The 20,260-nt window shown below is 40.2% G+C and overlaps 1 protein-coding gene across 1 annotated transcript in view; it reads right to left on the bottom strand.

Moving 5' to 3' along the window:
• CDC42BPG (CDC42 binding protein kinase gamma) overlaps positions 1-20,260 on the bottom strand; it is a 1,192,486-nt gene that overhangs the window by 598,021 nt on the left and 574,205 nt on the right. Inside the window, exon 13 of the mRNA XM_044075379.1 lies at positions 13,645-13,760. Within this exon, the coding sequence (XP_043931314.1) occupies positions 13,645-13,760 (116 nt within the window). The remainder of the gene's footprint in view (positions 1-13,644; positions 13,761-20,260) is intronic.

The raw sequence follows: 20,260 nt of genomic DNA, 5'->3' as shown, positions 1-20,260 counted from the left end.
CTGACCCATTAAAGGGAGAATTTGTGAAGGACGCTTTTAAAGGATCTGCAGTCACATAGCCTAAGAGCCACACCTGTAGCGGCGGGTTCTACCGCCTCCATCAGCAGCATATGATATTAGCCGCATGGAGGAGTTTGCAATGGAATTAAGGGCAGCTGCGAAGCAATTTTTCCTGAGCTCCTGCAGCTGTAGGATCCTGAACAACATCACCTAGCTCCTTAAGGATATCCCTTTGGAGTCTGGTGAAGTGACATAGGTAATTCAGGCTGAGGAAAACATCCGCACGTACCTATCCATGGTCCTAGAGTCCTTATTAGGAGGATGGACGGCACGGAAGGATCTGCAAGTTCCTTCTTGGTGGCAGCAGCCACCACCATGGCATCAGCGGGACACCCTTAGTGAGGAATTGCTTCACATCGGGCAGTGATAAATTTTGAAGGCCTCCTAGGGACTGGCTCTACAGAGTCAGGAGCAGCCCACTGCATAAGGGGGTCGAAGGCGGAGACACCCAGGAGGTGGAGGGCCGAGATCCAAACGCCTCTAGGTATACTGACTCATCCTCAGAGGGATTATTGGTGGGCCAGTTTCCCTCTGTCTAAGGAGTTCTAGGATGTCTGAGAAGGAGACTCAGAGGGGGATCTTGGGGATCCCTCTGACTCATCAAAGTCAGTATCTGAGTGATAGACCTGGGAAGTCACGTGTTTCCTCTTACAAGTCCTTCCTAGGAGGATCTCCAAACATCAGGAGAATCCTCGGAAGAGGGGAAATTCCCAATGGGGAAACCTGAGGCGAGGATCTCTGGGTCCTGTAGCAAGAGAAGTGGCAGAGATGTCAACAGGCACTAGAGGGAGGGAGGGGAGGAACAGACTGCTGACTGATACCAGTGGCCAGCACACTCTTCATCACTCAATGCTCCCTCCCAGGCAGGTCCGAGAGAACCCGCTCCAAGAACTAGGAACCCAGGGACCACCGAAGGGAAGTCTCCGAGGCAGATGTCGGAGCAGAGCCTCACCAGGCCGAGGCTCAAGGGGAAGAGTGGGTTCGACACAGGTCGATGCCACCACCCCTCGGAGGAGACCATGGAAGCCCAGCCACCAATCCCTAAGGAAGGTCTTGAAGAGGAGATAAGAGTAGGCTGAAGGAACAGAAGGGGTATCTGTCCTCCAGCCGCAGTAACCATTCCGAAGACTCAACTCAAGCTCTGGGGTAGAGTTGAAGGAGGAACTGCAACGGGTGGACCAATAGTCGCCTGTTGAGACGGACTATTTGGGCCAGTGCCTGTGACTTAAGTAATCTACTGACCACTCTCTAAGTCATGGTCTGAAAGCCTGGATGACGAAAGCTCGGCTCCAAGGAAGGAGACCGATGAAACTATTGAACCTGTCGGCCGACAGGTAGCCCGGATGCATCGCCCTCGATGCATCGGTTCCAGCTGAATACAGCCACAAAGTAATGGTGTCGGAGCCGATCGGCGACACCGATGCCTGTGCCACATGGTGGTCGGGAAGACTTGCCAGTCTTAGGTGGAGAGAGCTTAAGAAGGCCCCTAAGTATTAGTTTGTTCTTCTTCCTGCAGGACTCTCTGGCTGAAAGAATGACATATAGCACAGGAGTCCTGCAGGTGAAGAGGCCCCAGGCATAGTAAGAAGTGTGACCGTCTGTCAGAGACATCTTCTGACAGCACGAGTCACACTTCTTAAAGCCTGAGACCCTTTCTTTTGACATGGTGTAACACAAGCACACACACACACCAGTCAAAGAATTTAAATTTAAATATACCAAAGGTACAACTACAAACACACACACACACACACCCTAACAGGGAGGGGGATGGGATGGGTAAAGTCTGACTAAAAAAATAAAGAGAGACAGACAAATTCCTGTCAGAAACTGATTAATACTAAATAAAAACTAACAATAAGGGGTTTTTAAGTTAAAAGGGGCTAAAATAGCGAATTAGAATATCACTTACCAGGAGCTGGTAAAAGGAGGACCTCATAAGCGAAGCGGCAAACGAGATCTGGGTACTTACCGCCTTGCATCATGGGATATGGGGCTGCCTCGAGCTGGTAAAAGTGACTCTCGAGCTAGCAGGCTCCGAATCGGAGCCGAGGATCTCCAACCCATCAAGCAAGAATGAAGGCGAGATTGACAACTTAACATCAAAACCTTCCAGGTCTATCACTTTCTTCCCCCCTAACTTTCAAACTTTGACTGAAATACCATCTATTCCTGAAGAATTTCCTGTAGATTGGTTATGTATTACCATTTTTATCGCATTCTTAACTGTTGTTGAGCCTCATTTACCTCTAACCTTAGCATACCAAGTCTTGCATAACTATTTCCATTTGTGCTTTTTGATTACTCCACTTGTCTGCTTTATACAATTTTTCATAAAATTTCTGATATATCTTTAATACCTTTACAGGATTACTGGTCATTTTTCTTGTTGTGGGCTCCCTAAGTTTACTCTATTCTGTTGCCTAAGTTGTGCAAAAAGTTTTTGTGCTGTGGAGTTATCAAAAAAAAAAAACACAAAAAAAAAGAGAGTTACTTAACAGCAATTCTTTAACTCATGCATAATATCCAAGTTCTCCCTTATTTTTTCATTATCACTCTAATTGTGCCTCCTCTTGTTCTGTGAGATTCCCCTTATTTTGTAATACTTTAACCTTTGTCAGTCATTCTAAATAGTTCTTATTACTTCTTAACCAGATGCATGCTTCTTTTATTTCTACGACATTTTAAACTCCACTTTCATTTTATCCCACTCACTAGCTATACCTTCTGGAGTACTTTCTATCCTCCCTAATAACTCCTGGATAATTTCCACAATCCATTCCTTAAATTCCTCTCTTTTTAACAGGTAGGTGGGAAAGCACCAGTGATTCCTCTTTACTATATTACCTTGCAATGTTATCTTGGTAATTATTGGTGCAAGACAAGAAATCGTTATTGGATGTGTATCAAAATTCTCATGTGGACATGTTCCTGTGAAATATAATTTTTTTAAACACTTACTGAATTATTACTTGTTACATAGGCAAATTTACATTTATATAAAAGTAATCAAATTGTATTAAGTTCACATTTACAAACATTATACTTTACATATTGCTATATATAGTATATCCTAAGCAACATTACAAACTAATGAATTCCTGCCCCCCCCTTTTTTTTTTTAACCAGCATCTTTATTAAACTGTCACTTAACATACGCAATCGTACATTTATATACATGAAAACATAACACACCGACACAATTAATTAGTTACAAACATTTTACATCACAAACCATACTGACATTCCCAGATCCCACCATTCTACACTTATGTACCCAATCATTCATTACATGGCTCATTTAAGTCCTGCTTTCTTTTAAGCCTCATTCCTCCCCTGTATGTATTGTCCCCACAATTCCCATTTTTCCTATGTCGTTTGCTCCTACCCTTTTTTAACCTGGTTACTACATTCACTACTTCTAGTATAGTTGGTTCAGATTTTGATTTCCATTTTCTAGTAATTGCTTTTTTGGCAGCCACCATAGTTAGGCACAGCAAGGCTTTACCATGTCTAGGTAATTTAGATTCAATATCATAGCTCATCAGAAAAATCATCTCTGTTATATCAATTTACACACCCAGCATCTCAGATTGTACATTCTGCAGGGAATCCTTAAAGTCCAACTCACCACACTGCCAGAAAAGATGTTCCCAATTACCTCTTTCTTCTCCATCATACCTCCAACATTTGCTGTCTACCTGAGGAAACATTCTCTGGAGTCTACTTGGGGTATAAAAATAACTATGTAAGCATTTCCAAGCAAAAATTCTAAATCTTCTAGAGTTTGTTGCATATCTGGGAGACGTACATATATCCTCCCCATTATTTCTTTGGGAATCCAGTCTCTTCCCAATCCTTTCTAACCTTCCCTGATTGATTCTTATAGTTAAAGCAATATTTTATATGCTCTACTAATTACTCCTTTTTAATGGCAGGTTCTGTTCTAGATTCTAGTAAAAACTCTACCAGTGACTGTCTTTCATTTAAGACCCCCCTTTCTTTCTCTTTGCCTATACTTTGATATAAATCCATGATAGGCAATCTCTAACCTGCAGTCTAAATAAATTATTGGCGTCTTCCCATTCTATTATCTTTCCCTCTCTAGTCATTTGCTCCTAATACCTTTGTTCCTTTGCCAGTTTTCTCCATTAAATTTCAGCCCCCTTTTGCTTAATGTTAATATCCCTAATTGCATTCATCCCTATCGGCAGATTTCCTTTCCCATGTTAACTTAGTTATTAGGATACTTTTTGCAACTTTACAGATGTATTTTGTATGATTGCTGTTATTCTCCTTAAAGGTATGCACCCAAAATCCCAGCCTCTCCTTGTTTCTTGAGCTTTCTCCGTTTCATCATCATCCCTTTATACTTTGAATTATAGTTTTCTGCTTGTGCTGTGCATAACAGCCTTAACTGTGTAGCTCTGAAATCCCCCTTCAAATCAGGTAATCCCAATCTGCCCTGTACTACTGGAAGAATCCTCTCAACCCACCTGACTCGTGCCATCTTTCCCTCCTAGATAAAGTCCTTCAGCTCTTAATTGCTATCCACAGCTTCTCCTCTGGTTGATAAAAATATGCCTGACCTGTGTATAAAACTAATGGGACTAAACATCTTAACTGCTTGCATCTTACTATCCATATAACTAAGCTTCTATTTTCTCAGTTTTTTTATTATCTTCTGTTTAGTCTCTTCCCACATATCCTTAGCTGCCACACCAGAATCATTTCAATCCATATTCAAATATTTAATTTTGTCATGTCCACATAAATATGGATATTGCTGAACCAATTCATGTGTGGGGGCCAAATTTACCACTATTGTCTTTGCTTTAACTTCATTAATTTTGTAACCTGAAAAGATATGAAATGGTCTCAATATGTTCCACAACACTGCAATGTCTCTTTCTGGTTTGGTCAAGTATAAAATAATATCTGCAAATACAGCCACCTTTTATTGACTACCATACTAATTATATCCTTGAATTTCTGAATCCCTTATTTTCTTTGCCAATGGTTTTAAATATAATGCATTTAACACAGGGGAAAGAGGACACCTTTGTCTGACTCTTCTGCTCAATCAGAAATTATCAGAAAGGACACCGCCCACTTCAATTTTCACCTCCAGTCCCTCATATATCCTCCTAATCAACCTTATTTTTCAGCAAATCCAAATGCTTCCTTTGCCCTGCTCATAAAGTCCCAGCTTACTCTGCCAAATGCTTTCTCTGCATAAAGACCCACAATCAACAGTATTTTCTGACATTCTGCTTCCTTCTGGATCATCAATGTTCTGTTAATGTTGTAAAATGTTTGCCTCCCTTCCACAAAACCACACTGATCCATATCTGTCAATTCTGGCATTACATTTGCCATTTGTTTAGCCATTATAGACATCAACACTTTATAATCATGGTCTAGTATTAAAATGGGCCTGTATGAAACTGGATCTGATGGATCTTTACCTTCTTTAGTTATTACAGCTACAACTGCTTTCTTCCAGGATGTTGGTACCTTTTCCTCCTCTTAAAATAATGTTAAACAAAACCTTGCATATCTATCAGTTTTTCCTCTTAGCTGCTAAACTTCCACAGGTATGCCATCTATTCCTGGGTACTTTCCTGTACATTGGTTATACATAACAATTTTTATCTAATCTCCTATCTTACCAGTTAGTTATTGAGCCTCATCTACCTCTAACCTTGGCATATTTAATTCTTCCATAAACATTTCCATTTGTATATTTTGCTGATTTCCATATTTCTCTGCTTTATACAGACTTGCATACATTTTCCAAAATATTTATAATACCTCTACAGGATCTTGTTACCTTCCTTGTCATAGGTTTCCTAAGCTTGGCGACAGCCCTTTCTACTTTCTGTTATCCGAGTAGTTGTGCTATGTTTTTATGCTCTAGTGTTGTTATTAAAAACAGTTGCTCAACGGTAATCTTTCTAAACTCATGCATATTACTGAGGTAATCCCTTATTTCCTGCTCAGCATTCTGTATTTGATCCTCTTGTTTTGTAAGATTCCCCCTACTCTGCAGTACTTAAACATTTGTTAGTCCCCCTAAATAATTCTTTCTTAACCATAGCTCCCTTTTAATTCCACCCTATTTTAACCCTCCCCTTAATTTTATCCCACTCCCAATCTATATTTTCAGAAGTAATTTCTATCCTCTTGAATAGCTCCTGAATTAATCTCCACTATCCATTACTTAAATTCCTCTCTTTTTAACAGATAGGTGGGAAAGTGCCACTGTCTCATTTTTATTTCATTACCCTGTGTTTGTATTTTAGTTATCAATGATGCATAATCTGAATTAGGTAGTGGGTACGTAATCAAGACCTTCAATTAAATGCACATGTTGTGAAATGTAAATTCTGTCTAGCCTAGTCCAGTTTTTATATCTTGGGGAATAATCTGCAAGTTCACTTCTAACTTCTGTTACTGAATTCACATCTTCCATGCCAAATAGTTCCATAAATTTCTTCAAAAGTTGACCCTCCTTTGTTATACTTTCCTGAGCCCCACAGACACATCTTCACTGCTGCAAATCAAATTCCAGTCTCCACCTATAAGTAATATTCCTTGCTGAAAACTGATAATTTCTCCAAGAATTTTCTTAAGCTCCATTATAGCAGTTTTAGGTGGAATGTAAATATATGCCAGTGTAATCCTCCTCCCTTGCCAGTAGCCCCTTAGCACTACAAAAATCTATTTTCTTTTTTGCTCTCTTCTATCACTATTGGATACCCTCTTGCAATTATTACAAATACTTCTCCTTTTTTCCAGATATTCTGCTGATTAACCATCCTGAAAACCTTTCTTGATCAAATTCACATATTCAGTTCTTTCTAAGTCTCTCTCCTGTAACAGTTATTTGCACTCTACATTTTTAATATAGTTCTGTATTCTTTCTTTTTTGTATTTTACTGTAAGACCATTGACATTTAAAGACATTACAGAAACCATCACTGTATTAAAAAGTTATTACCATCTTTGATGTACAACACCTTTTTGTTAAATATCTACCTGGCAATATTATCCCTTTTCCCTCATCTATCACTACTGGAGCTCCTCTAGTAAGTATTTTTTATCCCCAATATTGTGCAGTATATCGATCCTGAAAGTGTCTCTCTCAAATTCACATGCTCAATTCTTTCCAAATGCGTCTCCTATAACATTGCTACTCAAACTCTGCATTTCTTAATACAATTAAGTATTCTTTCTTTCTTGTCTATACATGTGAGTTCATTCAGGTTTCAAGATAATATCTACAGTGTCACCATTATGATGTCATTATTCCCACCTATTATATATGGCAGCGGTTTTAAATATCTAATTCTAGTTTTTGTGAGATATGCACCCATTAAGATTTGTCAGGTTAATCCTTTACACATCTTTTTCTTATCATAAATACTGGAACCCATGTTACATTTTACAAGATTTTATATTTACCAAAGCCTTCGCAGCAAAAAAAAAAACAAAAAAAAAACATACCTCCGCAACCCATTAACTTAATGAAAACTCACACAATTATGTACATCTTCAAATAATAAAGTTTAAACTCTCCTAATAGGAACATTTGTACCAAATAAATATACAGCTGCTACCTTAGGTTCATAGGTAGGTACTAGGCTATCTGCCCGAAGGCATTTATAAGGCTAGCCAGAATGTTGGCTTTCGCCGCCCCCTTAGATTAATTCCCTGTGCCTCTGTCCAGCAGAGCCACTGAAGTGATCCCAGAGGTAAACTTTCTGTTTCCAATCCACTAGTTAAGGTTTCTTTAGAAGAGTGCTAATGACGAGTTCTGCCTAATGTAGATTGGGATCTTGTCCCAGAAACTTCCCATGCTTTGGAAAAGGAATCTATCCCTCCAGCACGTCCTATTTATTGTTGTGGTGAGGTTTAGATCCCAAGAGTGTGTGGCTCGCGGGGATAAGGTTTTCTTTAGGTTGAGCATGTCCATCAATTCTGGGTTGGACATGGAATTGTATGTCAGGCAGAGATCACCTCTGAGTAAGCAGTATGAAACAGAGTACGGCTGTAATTTCTTCAGTCCAGCTGCATAGGGCACCTGTTTGAGGCCAGTGATCCTCTTGGTGAGGTACTTCTGTGGTCTTTCCAGCTGTTACAGGTGTCTTGTAAGGTACATCCCAAATGGGGCGTTGTACTCTATGATGGGTCTGATGAGTAGAGGGGCACAATGACCTCTTGTGATCTGGATGTGAACCCTTTTGTGATTAAGTGGGTCATGTAGAAGGATTTTCTAACCACTTTGGCAATGTGATTATCAAAGGTGAGATTACTATTTACTTAGGTCCCCAGATCCCTTATGTCTTCCGTATTTAGGGGACTACCACCTATGTGGTAGTTTGTGGGTACTTGTTTTTCTTTCCAAAGGGGAGGACTACGCATTTTTGGCATTTAGCTTGAGGCCATGATTTTGACACCAGATATCCGGTCTCAGTGAGACCCCTTTTGGAGGATGTCTGTCAGCCAGAGAGTCAATTATAGCCCCTAGTTTGCAGTCGTCTATGAACTTGGTCAGCCATAGCCCTCCTGTGCTTGCCTGTACCTCTGAGAAGTATATGCCGAACAGGAGGGGTCCTAGGACTAAGCCCTGGGGAACGCCACTTGTAACAGGTTTAGAGTCGGACCTAGTTCCCGCAATTCTCACCATGTGGGTTCTGTCCATGAGCCAGTTTGCAACCCATCTTGTGATGTAGAGGTTTATGTTCAGACTGGTGAGCTTGTCTATAATACCAGAATGGGGAATGGTGTTGAAGGCCTTTGCGAGGTCTAGGTAGGCTGTGTGTACCAACTTTCCCTCATCTATAGTCTTGGTAACTGTCTCAAAGAAGTCCACCAGGTTTAGGAGGCATGATCTACCCTTAAAGCCGAACTGGGTAGGGTCCAGTTTTTGGAGGTTCCCAATGTCTCTGTTGAGTTCCATGATGATGCACTCCATAGCCTTGCAGACCAAGCTAGTCAGGCTTATAGGGCGATAGTTCCCAGGGTTTGTTATGGCTCCACCTTTGTGGAGCGGAATAACCATTGCTGTGCACCACTCTATGGGTATGTAGCCTGTGGAGAGGCTGAGTTTGAACAGTGTGTTTAGGTGAGGAGTTAGTCTTTGAGCTCATGTAGGACACAGCCTGGGACACCGTCCAGTCCCACTGAAGCTGTGTTTTTGGCTTTGGAGAGGGCTGTTTAACCCGAGTGTCTGATTTCAGGGACTCTACATTCTTCTGGTATGGTTATGGGCCCTTTTAGGAGTGAGAGGGGGTGAAGACTGCACTGAACCTGTCTGCCAGGATGTTTGCGATATCAGTCAGTTCAGTGTATTTTGTGCCATTCTGCACTAACTCAAACCAGATCTGAGCATTGCCACTTATATTCTTGACATAGCTAAAGAATGCCTTGTGGTTATCTTTGGAGTCCTTGGCAATTTTTCTTTCAAAGCTCATCTTGGATGATTATATGAGGGATCGTATTTTCATGCTGATACTGACCAGGGATGTCTTCCCTTCTTGGGATTTTACTCTTTTCTGTACTATTAGTTTCCTTCTTCTATTGTATAGCTTGTTTATGGCAGGAGTCCACCATACTGGTTTCCTTTTCTTGGAGGAGTGAGTCCTGGCTTTGCTTGGGATGGCATGATCCATGCATTCTTGTAGGTGCCCGTAGAATGCATTAGTAAAGGATTTTGCAGCTTGGACAGCATGATACTTCAACATGGGGGCTTTGAAACTTTCCACCTCAGTCTCAAGTAACATGAAGTTTGCTTTTGAAAAATCTTTCATGGTGGTTGATCTGTAGCAAGCTACAATTTGAATTGCAGTTTTGCCCGTTGTTAGTTGCACGTGGATGATCTCTGAAGCATCGTGCTGTGCCACTAACCTGGAGGTGTTGGTATCCTTGATGAATACGGATATGCCCCCGCCTTTTGTATTTCGGTTTGGGTTCTGTGGCCCAAATGTACGGTATGAGTTATAGCCTGGTAGTGCTGGGGTGCTCTCTGGAGCCGTAAACCAGGTTTCTGTTACTGCACATATCGATTTTCTCCATACTGAGGAGTGCCTCGAGTGCGTGCATTTTGAGGTTCAGACTTCTGGCATTGAGTAGCATTACCCTCAGTTTTTCATTACTTGTGCTATTTACGGCGATGGGTTTGTCTTTTGAGCCCTGCCTAAAAAAGGCACTATGGGGATGGCAAGAGCCTTGGCCAGTATTCGAAAGCCTAAAGGTGACAGGTGCAAGCAGTCTCTAGAGAAGCAGCGTGGCTTGCCGAGCATGTCATCCCAGTTGGACAGACACTGCATCTCCTTTGAATGACACCAGAAACTTAGCCAATTGTTGAAATCAAGAATTTTTTCTTTATACCGCGGTATCCTTCTTGGTGAGGGCAGGATGCTACTCAGGGTCAGGGTCAAACCGGCCTGGGCTACGTGATCAGAGAGCTCTTCTGTGTCTCTTTTCATGTAGTCCAGAGAGGTACATCTCAGGTCATTCCCACCAACATGGACAATGACAGAGTCATATTTGTACTTGTTCTGGAGTGAGCTGAGTACTTGTGTTATGTGGCAGATCCTGGTGCCTGACAGGCAGCTAACAGTAACCTTCTCCTTATTCAGCCTAGTGAGTGGGACGTCAGTGTGCCTGACTATAGAGTCACCTATTACTAGTATGTTGGGTATGTTATTTTGCCTTAAGGGCTGTGATTGCATGGCACACTGGTTTTGTGAAGTGTGTGTTTCATGGTTTGTTTTGGGGGGTGGAGGTTGCTTGGATGTTTGCTTTGGAGGTCTCTGTTGGTTTTGCAGATTTTTATTTAGAGCCTTCAAATATGTTTTCATGTATTTATGTGTGTTTTTTTCCAGTGCTGCTTTAATGGGTTTATGTGAGACTGGTGGTGTGATGCAAGTATTTCCCTTCTCCTCTTGACTGCCTGATCCAATCTTGGGTTGAGAGAGCTTAGCCTCCAGTTTGGCTATATAATTGCATCTCTTGCATGTATTAGTGTTTGGTGGAAGGAGGAGGGGGTTGTCTGTGTACGAGGCAGTTATAACATTGCCTCAAAATGCCCAGATTCACCAGTTGGACTGGAGAGTACACTTGAAACTGCCCTTTGGACATGCCTGAATAGGTACAGTGAACTTGCTTTACTGAATGGCTGGTAAGGTCGAATAGAGAGCCTTGACCTTCTGTACAGTACAGGAGGGTCTAGTGCTAGGGTTTCTAAGTGCTTGCTGTAAGTTTTGAGTAAATGCCATGCTGAGAACTGAATGGCTTGAGTGCTTAAGTTGAAAGTTTGTCTAGTTCCAAGGGAAAAATTGAAGCAGAGACTTTGTGGAGCCGGGAATAGTTTTACCCTAGCTAACTGGCACTGCCCGGCGCACAAAACCAGGCAAATATGGTATTTATAAGCAGGGAAATGAAAGAGATAGACATTAGCCCAAAATGGCTAATTAACTACTAATTTCTGGGCTGAAACCACTCCTCCAGGGACAGATAGGATACTCAAAGCTCCCCTCTCTCACAGGCAAACAGAAAACTTCCTTCTATTCAAGGAAGGTATAGGCAAACAGAGATTTATCACACAGCCCTGAATTCAGCACTAGCCTGAAAACTGGACTATACTAGCTTAGAAAGGCGGGAAACAAGTAAATATATATATGAAAAAAGGCAATCACAAACAAGAATTAAAATACCTTACTATAAAATATGCAATTTATGTTGTGGACAGTTTCATAGAAAATTAGAAAATAAATTGTTTTACTTAGCCGTTTCATTCTTCCTGCCCTCAGAGTCCTTCCAGACATTAATGATATGAAGTGAGGCAAATACTTTTCAGTTTCTCAAGTTTAACAAAGTCAACATAAGTCCACTAGTTCCACTTATTCTTATACAGACTTATTTCTCAAATTTAAATGATGCTTTGCAGTCTTGCATTTATTCACTAATTTCCAAGTTGTCAGTCTTCTTTCTGCTCATCTCTAGCTCCCGAATCCAGATTCTATTTCAATTCCAGGGTGTTCCTGATCCTTCTGGACAACCCCTGTGCTTTTCTGCATTTCTCAAGCATTCTCCTTTACAACAGTGGAACAATTTTTCACTGGGAAATTCTCTCCAGGTGCCTTATTATTTGAAGAATGTGAAGCAGCATCCTCTTCTGCTTGCTGGCTCATTTTTTGTTGGACAAACTTTTGCATTTCCTCCTTAACCTGCTCTGCATCACAAAATGACTGATCCTGCAAGGGAAAAAAATATTTTGAAGAGCTGATCATAGCATCTTGAATCTCACACCTGTCTCTTGACATTCCCAGTCTACTGAAATAAATTTGCTTCTCTTTTTCCTGGTGTACAGTGAATAATCATGTTCCACTAACACTTTATGGCCTCTAACTTTTAATACTTTGCCCTTTTGCCACAGTTGTCAGGATCAGTTCTTTCTGCTGGTAGATTTACTAATAAAGCTTTTTGCTGCTTTCTCATGGCCATATTTGGAGCACACACGTGTTGTGAATGCCCTTTCAATTAACAGTTCCTGTTGTGGAATGTTAGTCCAGTTGCTTATCTGTGCCTTCACAAAATTAATACATTCTGTTCCTTACAGTTTACCGGGTACCGCAGAAAATCTCAGATTTTCCCTACCCACTAAGTCCTATAATTCTACCAATTTTTGAGATATCTCTTCTTCAATCTCATACTCAGTCAAGCTTTTCTTCATTATGACATCCAACTTTTGCAGTTTTATTAGATCTTGTGACTATATGTTTAAAGCTTCTTCCACTTTTCGCCAGCCTTCTGTTATTTGAGTTTATATACTCCTTCAGTGTTGTTTATTTTAATCAGCTTTGCGCACATATGGCTTTTTTCCTCTAGTTTACTTGAAGTCATGTCTTGAACCAAATATGGAGGTTGAAATGTTTAGCAGCTGCAGAATTCTTCCAGTCAGTGTTTTCTTTTCACTTTTTCTAGCTGATTTTCTTTTAGGCTCTCTTAGATTCTTCTCTGCAGGCATCCAGACAGTGTACTTACTAATCAGTAACTGAATTTTACTCTAGTTGACAAGATCTCTGGCTGCAGCTTCTGTTTTCACACTGGGAAAGCTAAAGCTAAGCTGTTAATCAGTGTGCAGCCATCTTGGAAGTCTTGTCGCAACAGGAAATTAGCCTATTATAGTAATTCACTTTCTTCAGCAGTCAGTGTCTTAGGGCTTAGAGTTAATCAGTGAGAAGGCTATTGTAAAGTCAGCAACAACTCTTCAAACAGAAATTTGACTGCTGTATTTAATTTGCACTATGACACAACTCAGCATATATTGCCCGTATAAGAAAACATGTTTAATTACCTAATGTACAAGCATCTTCCAGTGCAATTTTGTGATGGCCAAATGTGCACTACTGCATGGCTGATTAAACTGAATTATTCAGCTGGGATAAGTGCAGTCAGGACACTGCCCTTGCCCTGAAGCAGTGACTGGCAGTTAATATGCAGTCAGAAGTCTGTAACTGTAAGAAGGTGACGCTTTGTGTACTGTTATTGCTGATCTACAAGTCAGTTTCTTACCTTGTAAAGAGCTTCTTTCTCCTGGTACAAAATTTTTAACTGTTTTTCCAGTGATCTAACTTGACTTGACTCTTCATCTTTCCTTATTTTCATATCACTGCCTTCAAGCTGGTTTTCTAAGACACACAAAAACAAATATATTTTACAATCTCTTGACTAATAGACAAAAGTAAAAAATATGCACTTTTATCAAAAGTACACAACTAATTCAACCACTTGTAATCCATATATGCAATAATGACAGTTCCTGAAAATAACAACAAATCGCCATATTTGTGTTAGAGAGTAAAAACTTTGGAAGGGATGGTAAAGCTAAGATAGGAGCAAAAATGTCTGTGACATGACTGTAGCTATAACATAAAACCATGCAAGCAACTAAGTATGTTCTTACAGAACTGGAACAAATTAAGCACAGTAACTATTGATCTTAGCACCTTTACTTGTAGCTCTGCAGTTCAACAGACCTATATCATTATTGCAAGTTTCAACTGGGCTCTTTAAAGCACTACATTCCTCTCAAAGAAAATAGGTACTGTAAAGACATACAATTAAGTCATCATTTGTTGAGAACAAAAAACATTCTGATTTGGATCCTTGTGTCTCTGGCAGGATCACTCATTTATTCAAAGAAACCAGCATGGGAATCAGCAGTAATACTAGTAGTTAACTTTCAGCTAGCTATGTCACAGCAGCAGCACATCTGCCCATACCTCATGTCTGTGCTGTAACCTTCTTCTTTCGGATTTTCCCGGTTAGGGGTCGCCACAGCGGATCACATGTCCGCTCATGATTGGCAGTGGAGTTTTAAGGTGTTGAGTTGCCAGCCCGGTGCCCAACCTTCCACAGAAGGCACACACACACACTCACACCTAGGGCCAATTTAGAGTGTCCAATCCACCAACAGCATGTCTTTAGGATGTGGGAGGAAACCGGAGCACCCGGAGGAAATGCACACAACCACAGGGAGGACATACAGACTCCGCACAGAAGGCACCCCAGCCGAGGATCGAACCAAGGAACCTCTTACTGTGAGGTGACAACGCTAACAGCTGTGCCACCGTGGCCACCCTCAACCTATTGTCTTTAATTTTGTAATTTGTAATAATAGCATTCCTTACTTACAGTCCTCTGCTAAGCAAGCCCTTATAGCACACACATCTGTAAACTCACTCTCAGAAATATTAAAAGTCTCAGCATACACATATTTGATTGCTTGGTAAGTGTTAAAGTTCGGATGCCAGTCTGAGTATTGAATCACGTTTGTTCAGTCTAGCTGGTGTGGCTGAAGAAAAGAAAGGCCACAGCAAAAGCCACAGCAAAAAGAACATGGTCACTAATGCAGTTATTAAGATGATTATGCAACACTGCTGAAGTCGTTCAGCATTTCTATTATCTCTGGGTCTTGTCATTCTACTGCTGCTGTGTGTTAGCAAGAGTTTTATCAAGTTCAAAGTTTTTGACTAGTTTACAGTGTATCAAATGAATCCAAGATGAACGTCATGCAATTTTGACTGCTGTGGGCATGCTCAGCAGTACTTGATACGGACCTTCCCACTTTGGTATAATCCATTTCTTCTTTTTGATTGTCTTCACCCAGACCCAAGTGCCTGGGGCTACTGCTACTTCAGATGGTTTGGTTTGGTCTTTATCTGAAACAGAATTAAACTGTAAAATATGTTTGTCATTCAGCATACTCCTCTCATACTTTGCAAGTATCCAATCTGCTTCCTGGTCTGCAGGCATGAGAGGTTTCCACTGAGGTATATAATAAGCTCTTCCGAAAATCTTTTCGAAAGGTGTCAATCCTTTTGCATTCGGAACAGTTCTCATGCTCAACAGTGCCAAGGGCAAACAGTACACCCAGTTCTTCTGTGTGTCTACCATGAGTTTTTTAAGCTTATTCTTTAAAACTCCATTGTGCCTCTCTACTAACCCTGCAGATTGAGGGTGATATGCACAGTGATGTTTTAAAGAAATCCCAAAATACTGGCTCAACTGTTGTATAGTTTGGTTAACGAAATGTGTACCATTGTCACTGTAGATCCTTTCCGGTATGCCAAATCTAGGAATAATTTCTTTAAATAGGGTCTTTGCAACAGTGGCTGCATATAGTTTACTAGTCAGAAAGGCCTCCACCCATTTGGAGAACACATCCACAATGACAAGGCAGTACTTTTTATTTTCCTATTTGCTCAATTCTATGAAATCCATAAAGATAGTATGAAATTGATACGGTGGTGTAGGGAAACTCCCTTGCTTGGGCTTTAATGCCCCTTGTGCATGATGTTTATTACAAGTGTGACATGACAGGCAAAATTTTTTAGTGTAGTTTGTAAACCCATACGTAGCAAATACCCGATTCACTAACTGTGCCATCCCCCCTGTTGAGACATGGCTCTGCCCATGGCTCAACAAAGCTGCATATCTAAATAAATTAGACGGTAATATCGGTTTTCCCTCTTTGGAGATGTACAGCCCTTCCTTGAGAATTGCTCCTCGTTTTTTCCATTTTTGTTTTTCAGCTTGTGTAGTAAGTGTCTGCATTGTTTTCAACATTTCTAAGTCTAAAATCTCAGAAGGTTGTAATTCCTCGTTCAAAAGAAATGCTTCTGAGGCTGCTTGCTATACAGCTGTGTCAGCTCTCGCATTGCCTTTTGAAATCCTATCTTGTTGTTTTGTATGGGCTATACATTTACAAATAGCTACTTTCTGAGGCAACTGAATAAAATCTAACAAATCAAATAAACTGTGCATGGTTAATCGGTTTGCCAGTAGATGTCACCATTCCTCGATTCTTCCACTGTTGTGCAAAAACATGTACAGCAGAAAAAGCATACTGGCTGTCTGTAAAAATGTTTACGCTTTTACCCTTTGCTAAGGTACATGCCCGTATCAAGGCAATCAACTCTGCTGCTTGTGCAGATAAGCTATGTGGTAGAGGTTTCGCTTCTACAATCTCAGTATCAGAAACTACTGCATAGCCTGTTAGGTTCTGTCCTGTAGGACTCCTTTTGTATGAGCCATCCACGTAATATGTTACCTCAGCATCATCCAAGGGAACATCCGTGAGGTCTTTTCTAGGCAGTGTCTTTTGCTCAATTACCTGCAGGCAGTTATGGGGTGTGCCATCCACAGGAGTTGGGAGCAAGGTAGACTGATTCAAAGTAGTACATCGTTCAATTGTCATGCGAGGTTGACTCAGCAATATAGTCATACAAGAAAGATGCCTAGCAGGGGAGAGATATGCTACTTTTTCTTGCAGTAAAATGACTGCGACTGCATGAGGCACTCTCAATGTGAGAGGGTGGAATAACACTACTACGGCTGAAGCCTGCACTGCCATTGCAGCTGCAACTACTGCTTGTACACAGTGGGGTAGAGACCGCACCACTGGGTCCAGTTGTGATGAATAATAAGCAATGGGGGGGTTGCTTGTCCCCATGCTGTTGAGTCAATATTGATGTCATACAACCTTGCTTGCAATCTACAGTTTGAAAAAAAATGCTTGTGATAATTTGGTAATCCTAAAGCTAATGATGATGCTATCAATTGTTTCAGTTTACAGAAGGTTAATTCTGCTTCTGGTGTCCACTATATTAAATCTTGTGCTGCCATAGGCTTCTTAAAAATCAGGTCGGTTAAAGGTGCAGATTCCAAAGCATAGTTTGGGATCCAGCTTCGACAAAAATTAGTCGTACCCAGGAAGGACATCATTTCCTTCTTGGTTGTGGGTTTTGGTGCTTGTAAGATCGCTACTTTTCTGTCCTCATCTAATGTTCTGCCATCTTTGGATATTACATATCCAAGGTATTTCACTTGTTTTCTCCAAAGCTGCAATTTATTTTTGCTTACTTTGTGTCCTTCAATTGCTAGGAATTTTAATAATGCTATAGTATCTTTTTTACAATCTCGCTGGGTAGGGGCGGCCAGCAGGATGTCATCAACATGAAGTAAAAGTTGACTACCTCTTGGTGGGATAAATCACGCTAAATTACTTACCATCTCTTGTGAGAATATCGTTGGGCTTTCACTATAGCCCTGTGGTAGTCGCGTATATGTATACCGCTTCCCCTGAAATGTAAATGCAAACCAATACTGGCTGTCAGGGTGTATCGGTATTGAAAAGAACGCATTGCTGATATCTACTACAGAAAAATACTTCTGTTGAGGTTTTAAATCATTCAACAAGGTATGTGGATCTGGCACCGTAGGTGCTCTTGTTATTACTGCGTCATTTAGAGCTTGTAAATCTTGGACCATACACCATTCTCCGTTTGCTTTTTTAACTGGGAATAAGGGTGTGTTACATGGTGAATCAGGAGATTCCACCAGTATTCCCTTCTTAAGTAAAGCTGCTAGGATTGGTTTAATACCTGCCTCTGCATCTTTTCTCAAGGGGTACTGTCTCTTTTGTGGTCTAAATGCTGACTTTGGCGTGATAATAACTGGTCCTGCTGTGCGAATTAAGTCCTACGTCTGACTTTCCTGTTGACCAGAGAGTTTCTGGTACGTCTAACATAGCTTTTTCTTCCTCTTCTAATAAGAAGGCTTCTCAGCTGTCTTTGCTGGACTGCAAGTGTTTGTGTTATCCAGTTCAGTTTCTGTCTTTGTATTCCCTGTTCTGACAGTTCTGATTCTGTCTATTTTTCCCATTTTTTCTACTAGGTTTACTCATTTTAAATCTTTCTCTTTAGTTAAACTAACATGCGGTAATATATTCGATTTGTAAAGTGAAAAGAACTCCTGGGGTAATGAACAGCTAACTGCACTGTTCCCTTGCATGTTCCAGTACAAATTACACAGTACTAATCTGTTTGCATGATTTCTAAACAATTCTTGTTCATATTCTTGGTCAGGTCCTGGTGTATTATAATAATACAGAGTACAGTGCAACAGGTGTATGTCAATACAAAGGGAGGGGAACTTACTGATCGCTACATTCATTAACTCCTCAGTTACTGCTCCAGGGCCAATAGTAACTAAGTCCTGGCTGTACCAGTAAAATGTCTCACCTTCCGTTTGTACTGCAAAAGTATTAGTTTATCGCTGTGCTTCCTATGCCTAATAGTTGCATAAGATTTCTGCCCAAAAGGTTTACTGGGCATTTTGCAGAAACAACAATTTTGCTTTTCTGGGTTAATCCTGAAACAGGATCTGTTATTGTAATGTTATGGGAGAGAGGCTCCCGATACAGCTGTCCATTAGCTGCTTTTACTAGTATAAAGTCATGTGATTCTGAATTTTCTGGTAGTTTGGAGGGGTGTATCAGGGTTCGTGATGCCCCTGAATCGCACAAAAATTTGACTTCCCTCCCTTCTACCAGGAGTGCCACTTCTGGTTTTGTGTCAGCTAGAGCTTTAAGCTCAGTAAGGCTAGGTCTAATATTTCATTTTCTTCACTATCGGTAGCTTCCTGCACTTCCTTTTATCACATTCTCTGCTCCTTCTATCACATTCTCATTTGTCCTTTCTCTATTATTCCTATCTAGTGATTCCTGACTTTCATATAGTCAGTCCTCACCTTCATCGTTTTTGTCTTCCACTGCTGCCTTCTTATTTTTCTTGAAAAAGCAAGTGAAATCAACCAAAAAAGCCAGGTAAATCCACAAAAAGCCAAGGAAGTACGAGTTGGAGTATTAATGTTCTAAACGCAGGTTTATTTCTTTCTTAACATACGTTTTCGCTACTGTTCAACAGTAGCTTCATCAGAGAAACTGAAGCAGGAAACGCCAGATATTTAAATCTTTATGTGACGTGGATACATTACACCACGTCACTAAAATTTGCACCGATACATTCCCATACAATAAAACAATTCATTCTAAAAGTCTATATAAAATAACATTCATTTCTAGTATAAAGTGATGTGTTGTACTTCACTAACTCTACTAAATCCCAATTTCAAACAGTTAAAAGGGTTGATATAAGAACTCCAACAAAGTGTCAATCTACTTGGAATAATTATTATACATTATATGTTGAAAAATTTTATTGTATATAAAAAATAAGAAAAATAATAAAAAACATATTATATCAATAAGTAAATGGCTTACCCAGTCAAATGTAGGTGTTTACTGTTTTAAATTATGTTATGTCCGTTTAGTTATAAACATAGATAACATTAAAACATGTGTATTCTTTAATTAATTTTACATGTGTGTTCTTTAGTTAATTTTACCTCAGGGTGCTCCTTAATTTCAATATACAGGTAATGTTGCAGTTTTCATTTAACCCTGGTGCACTAAACGCATCTAATGTTAATTGCCATTCTAACTCACATGCTTCCAATAATAATGAGAATGGACCACCTCTAACAGTAAAAGGGACGTGATCTATGGCTAAACAGTGAAAGCTATGGCCAGGATTATTAATAATGTGTTTTACCAAGGCATTATCGCTTTTGTTTTTCTTAATAGCATAAATGTGTTCATAAAGCCTTTCACGTAACTTATGATCTGTTTTTCCTATGTAAAAGGCTGAACAGCAATCACATGTAGCTAAGTAAATGATAGATATGGTCTCGCAGTTAAGTTTGTAATTAATGTAATATTTTTATTCCTATAATGAAAGAATTTGCTGTTTTCAAATATTTACAACATTTACATAAACCACACATA

Source organism: Protopterus annectens, chromosome 6.part1 (assembly GCF_019279795.1).
Source record: "Protopterus annectens isolate FY-2018-M chromosome 6.part1, PAN1.0, whole genome shotgun sequence".
Lineage (NCBI taxonomy): Eukaryota > Metazoa > Chordata > Ceratodontiformes > Protopteridae > Protopterus > Protopterus annectens.
This window is presented reverse-complemented; position numbering and strand designations above follow the sequence as displayed.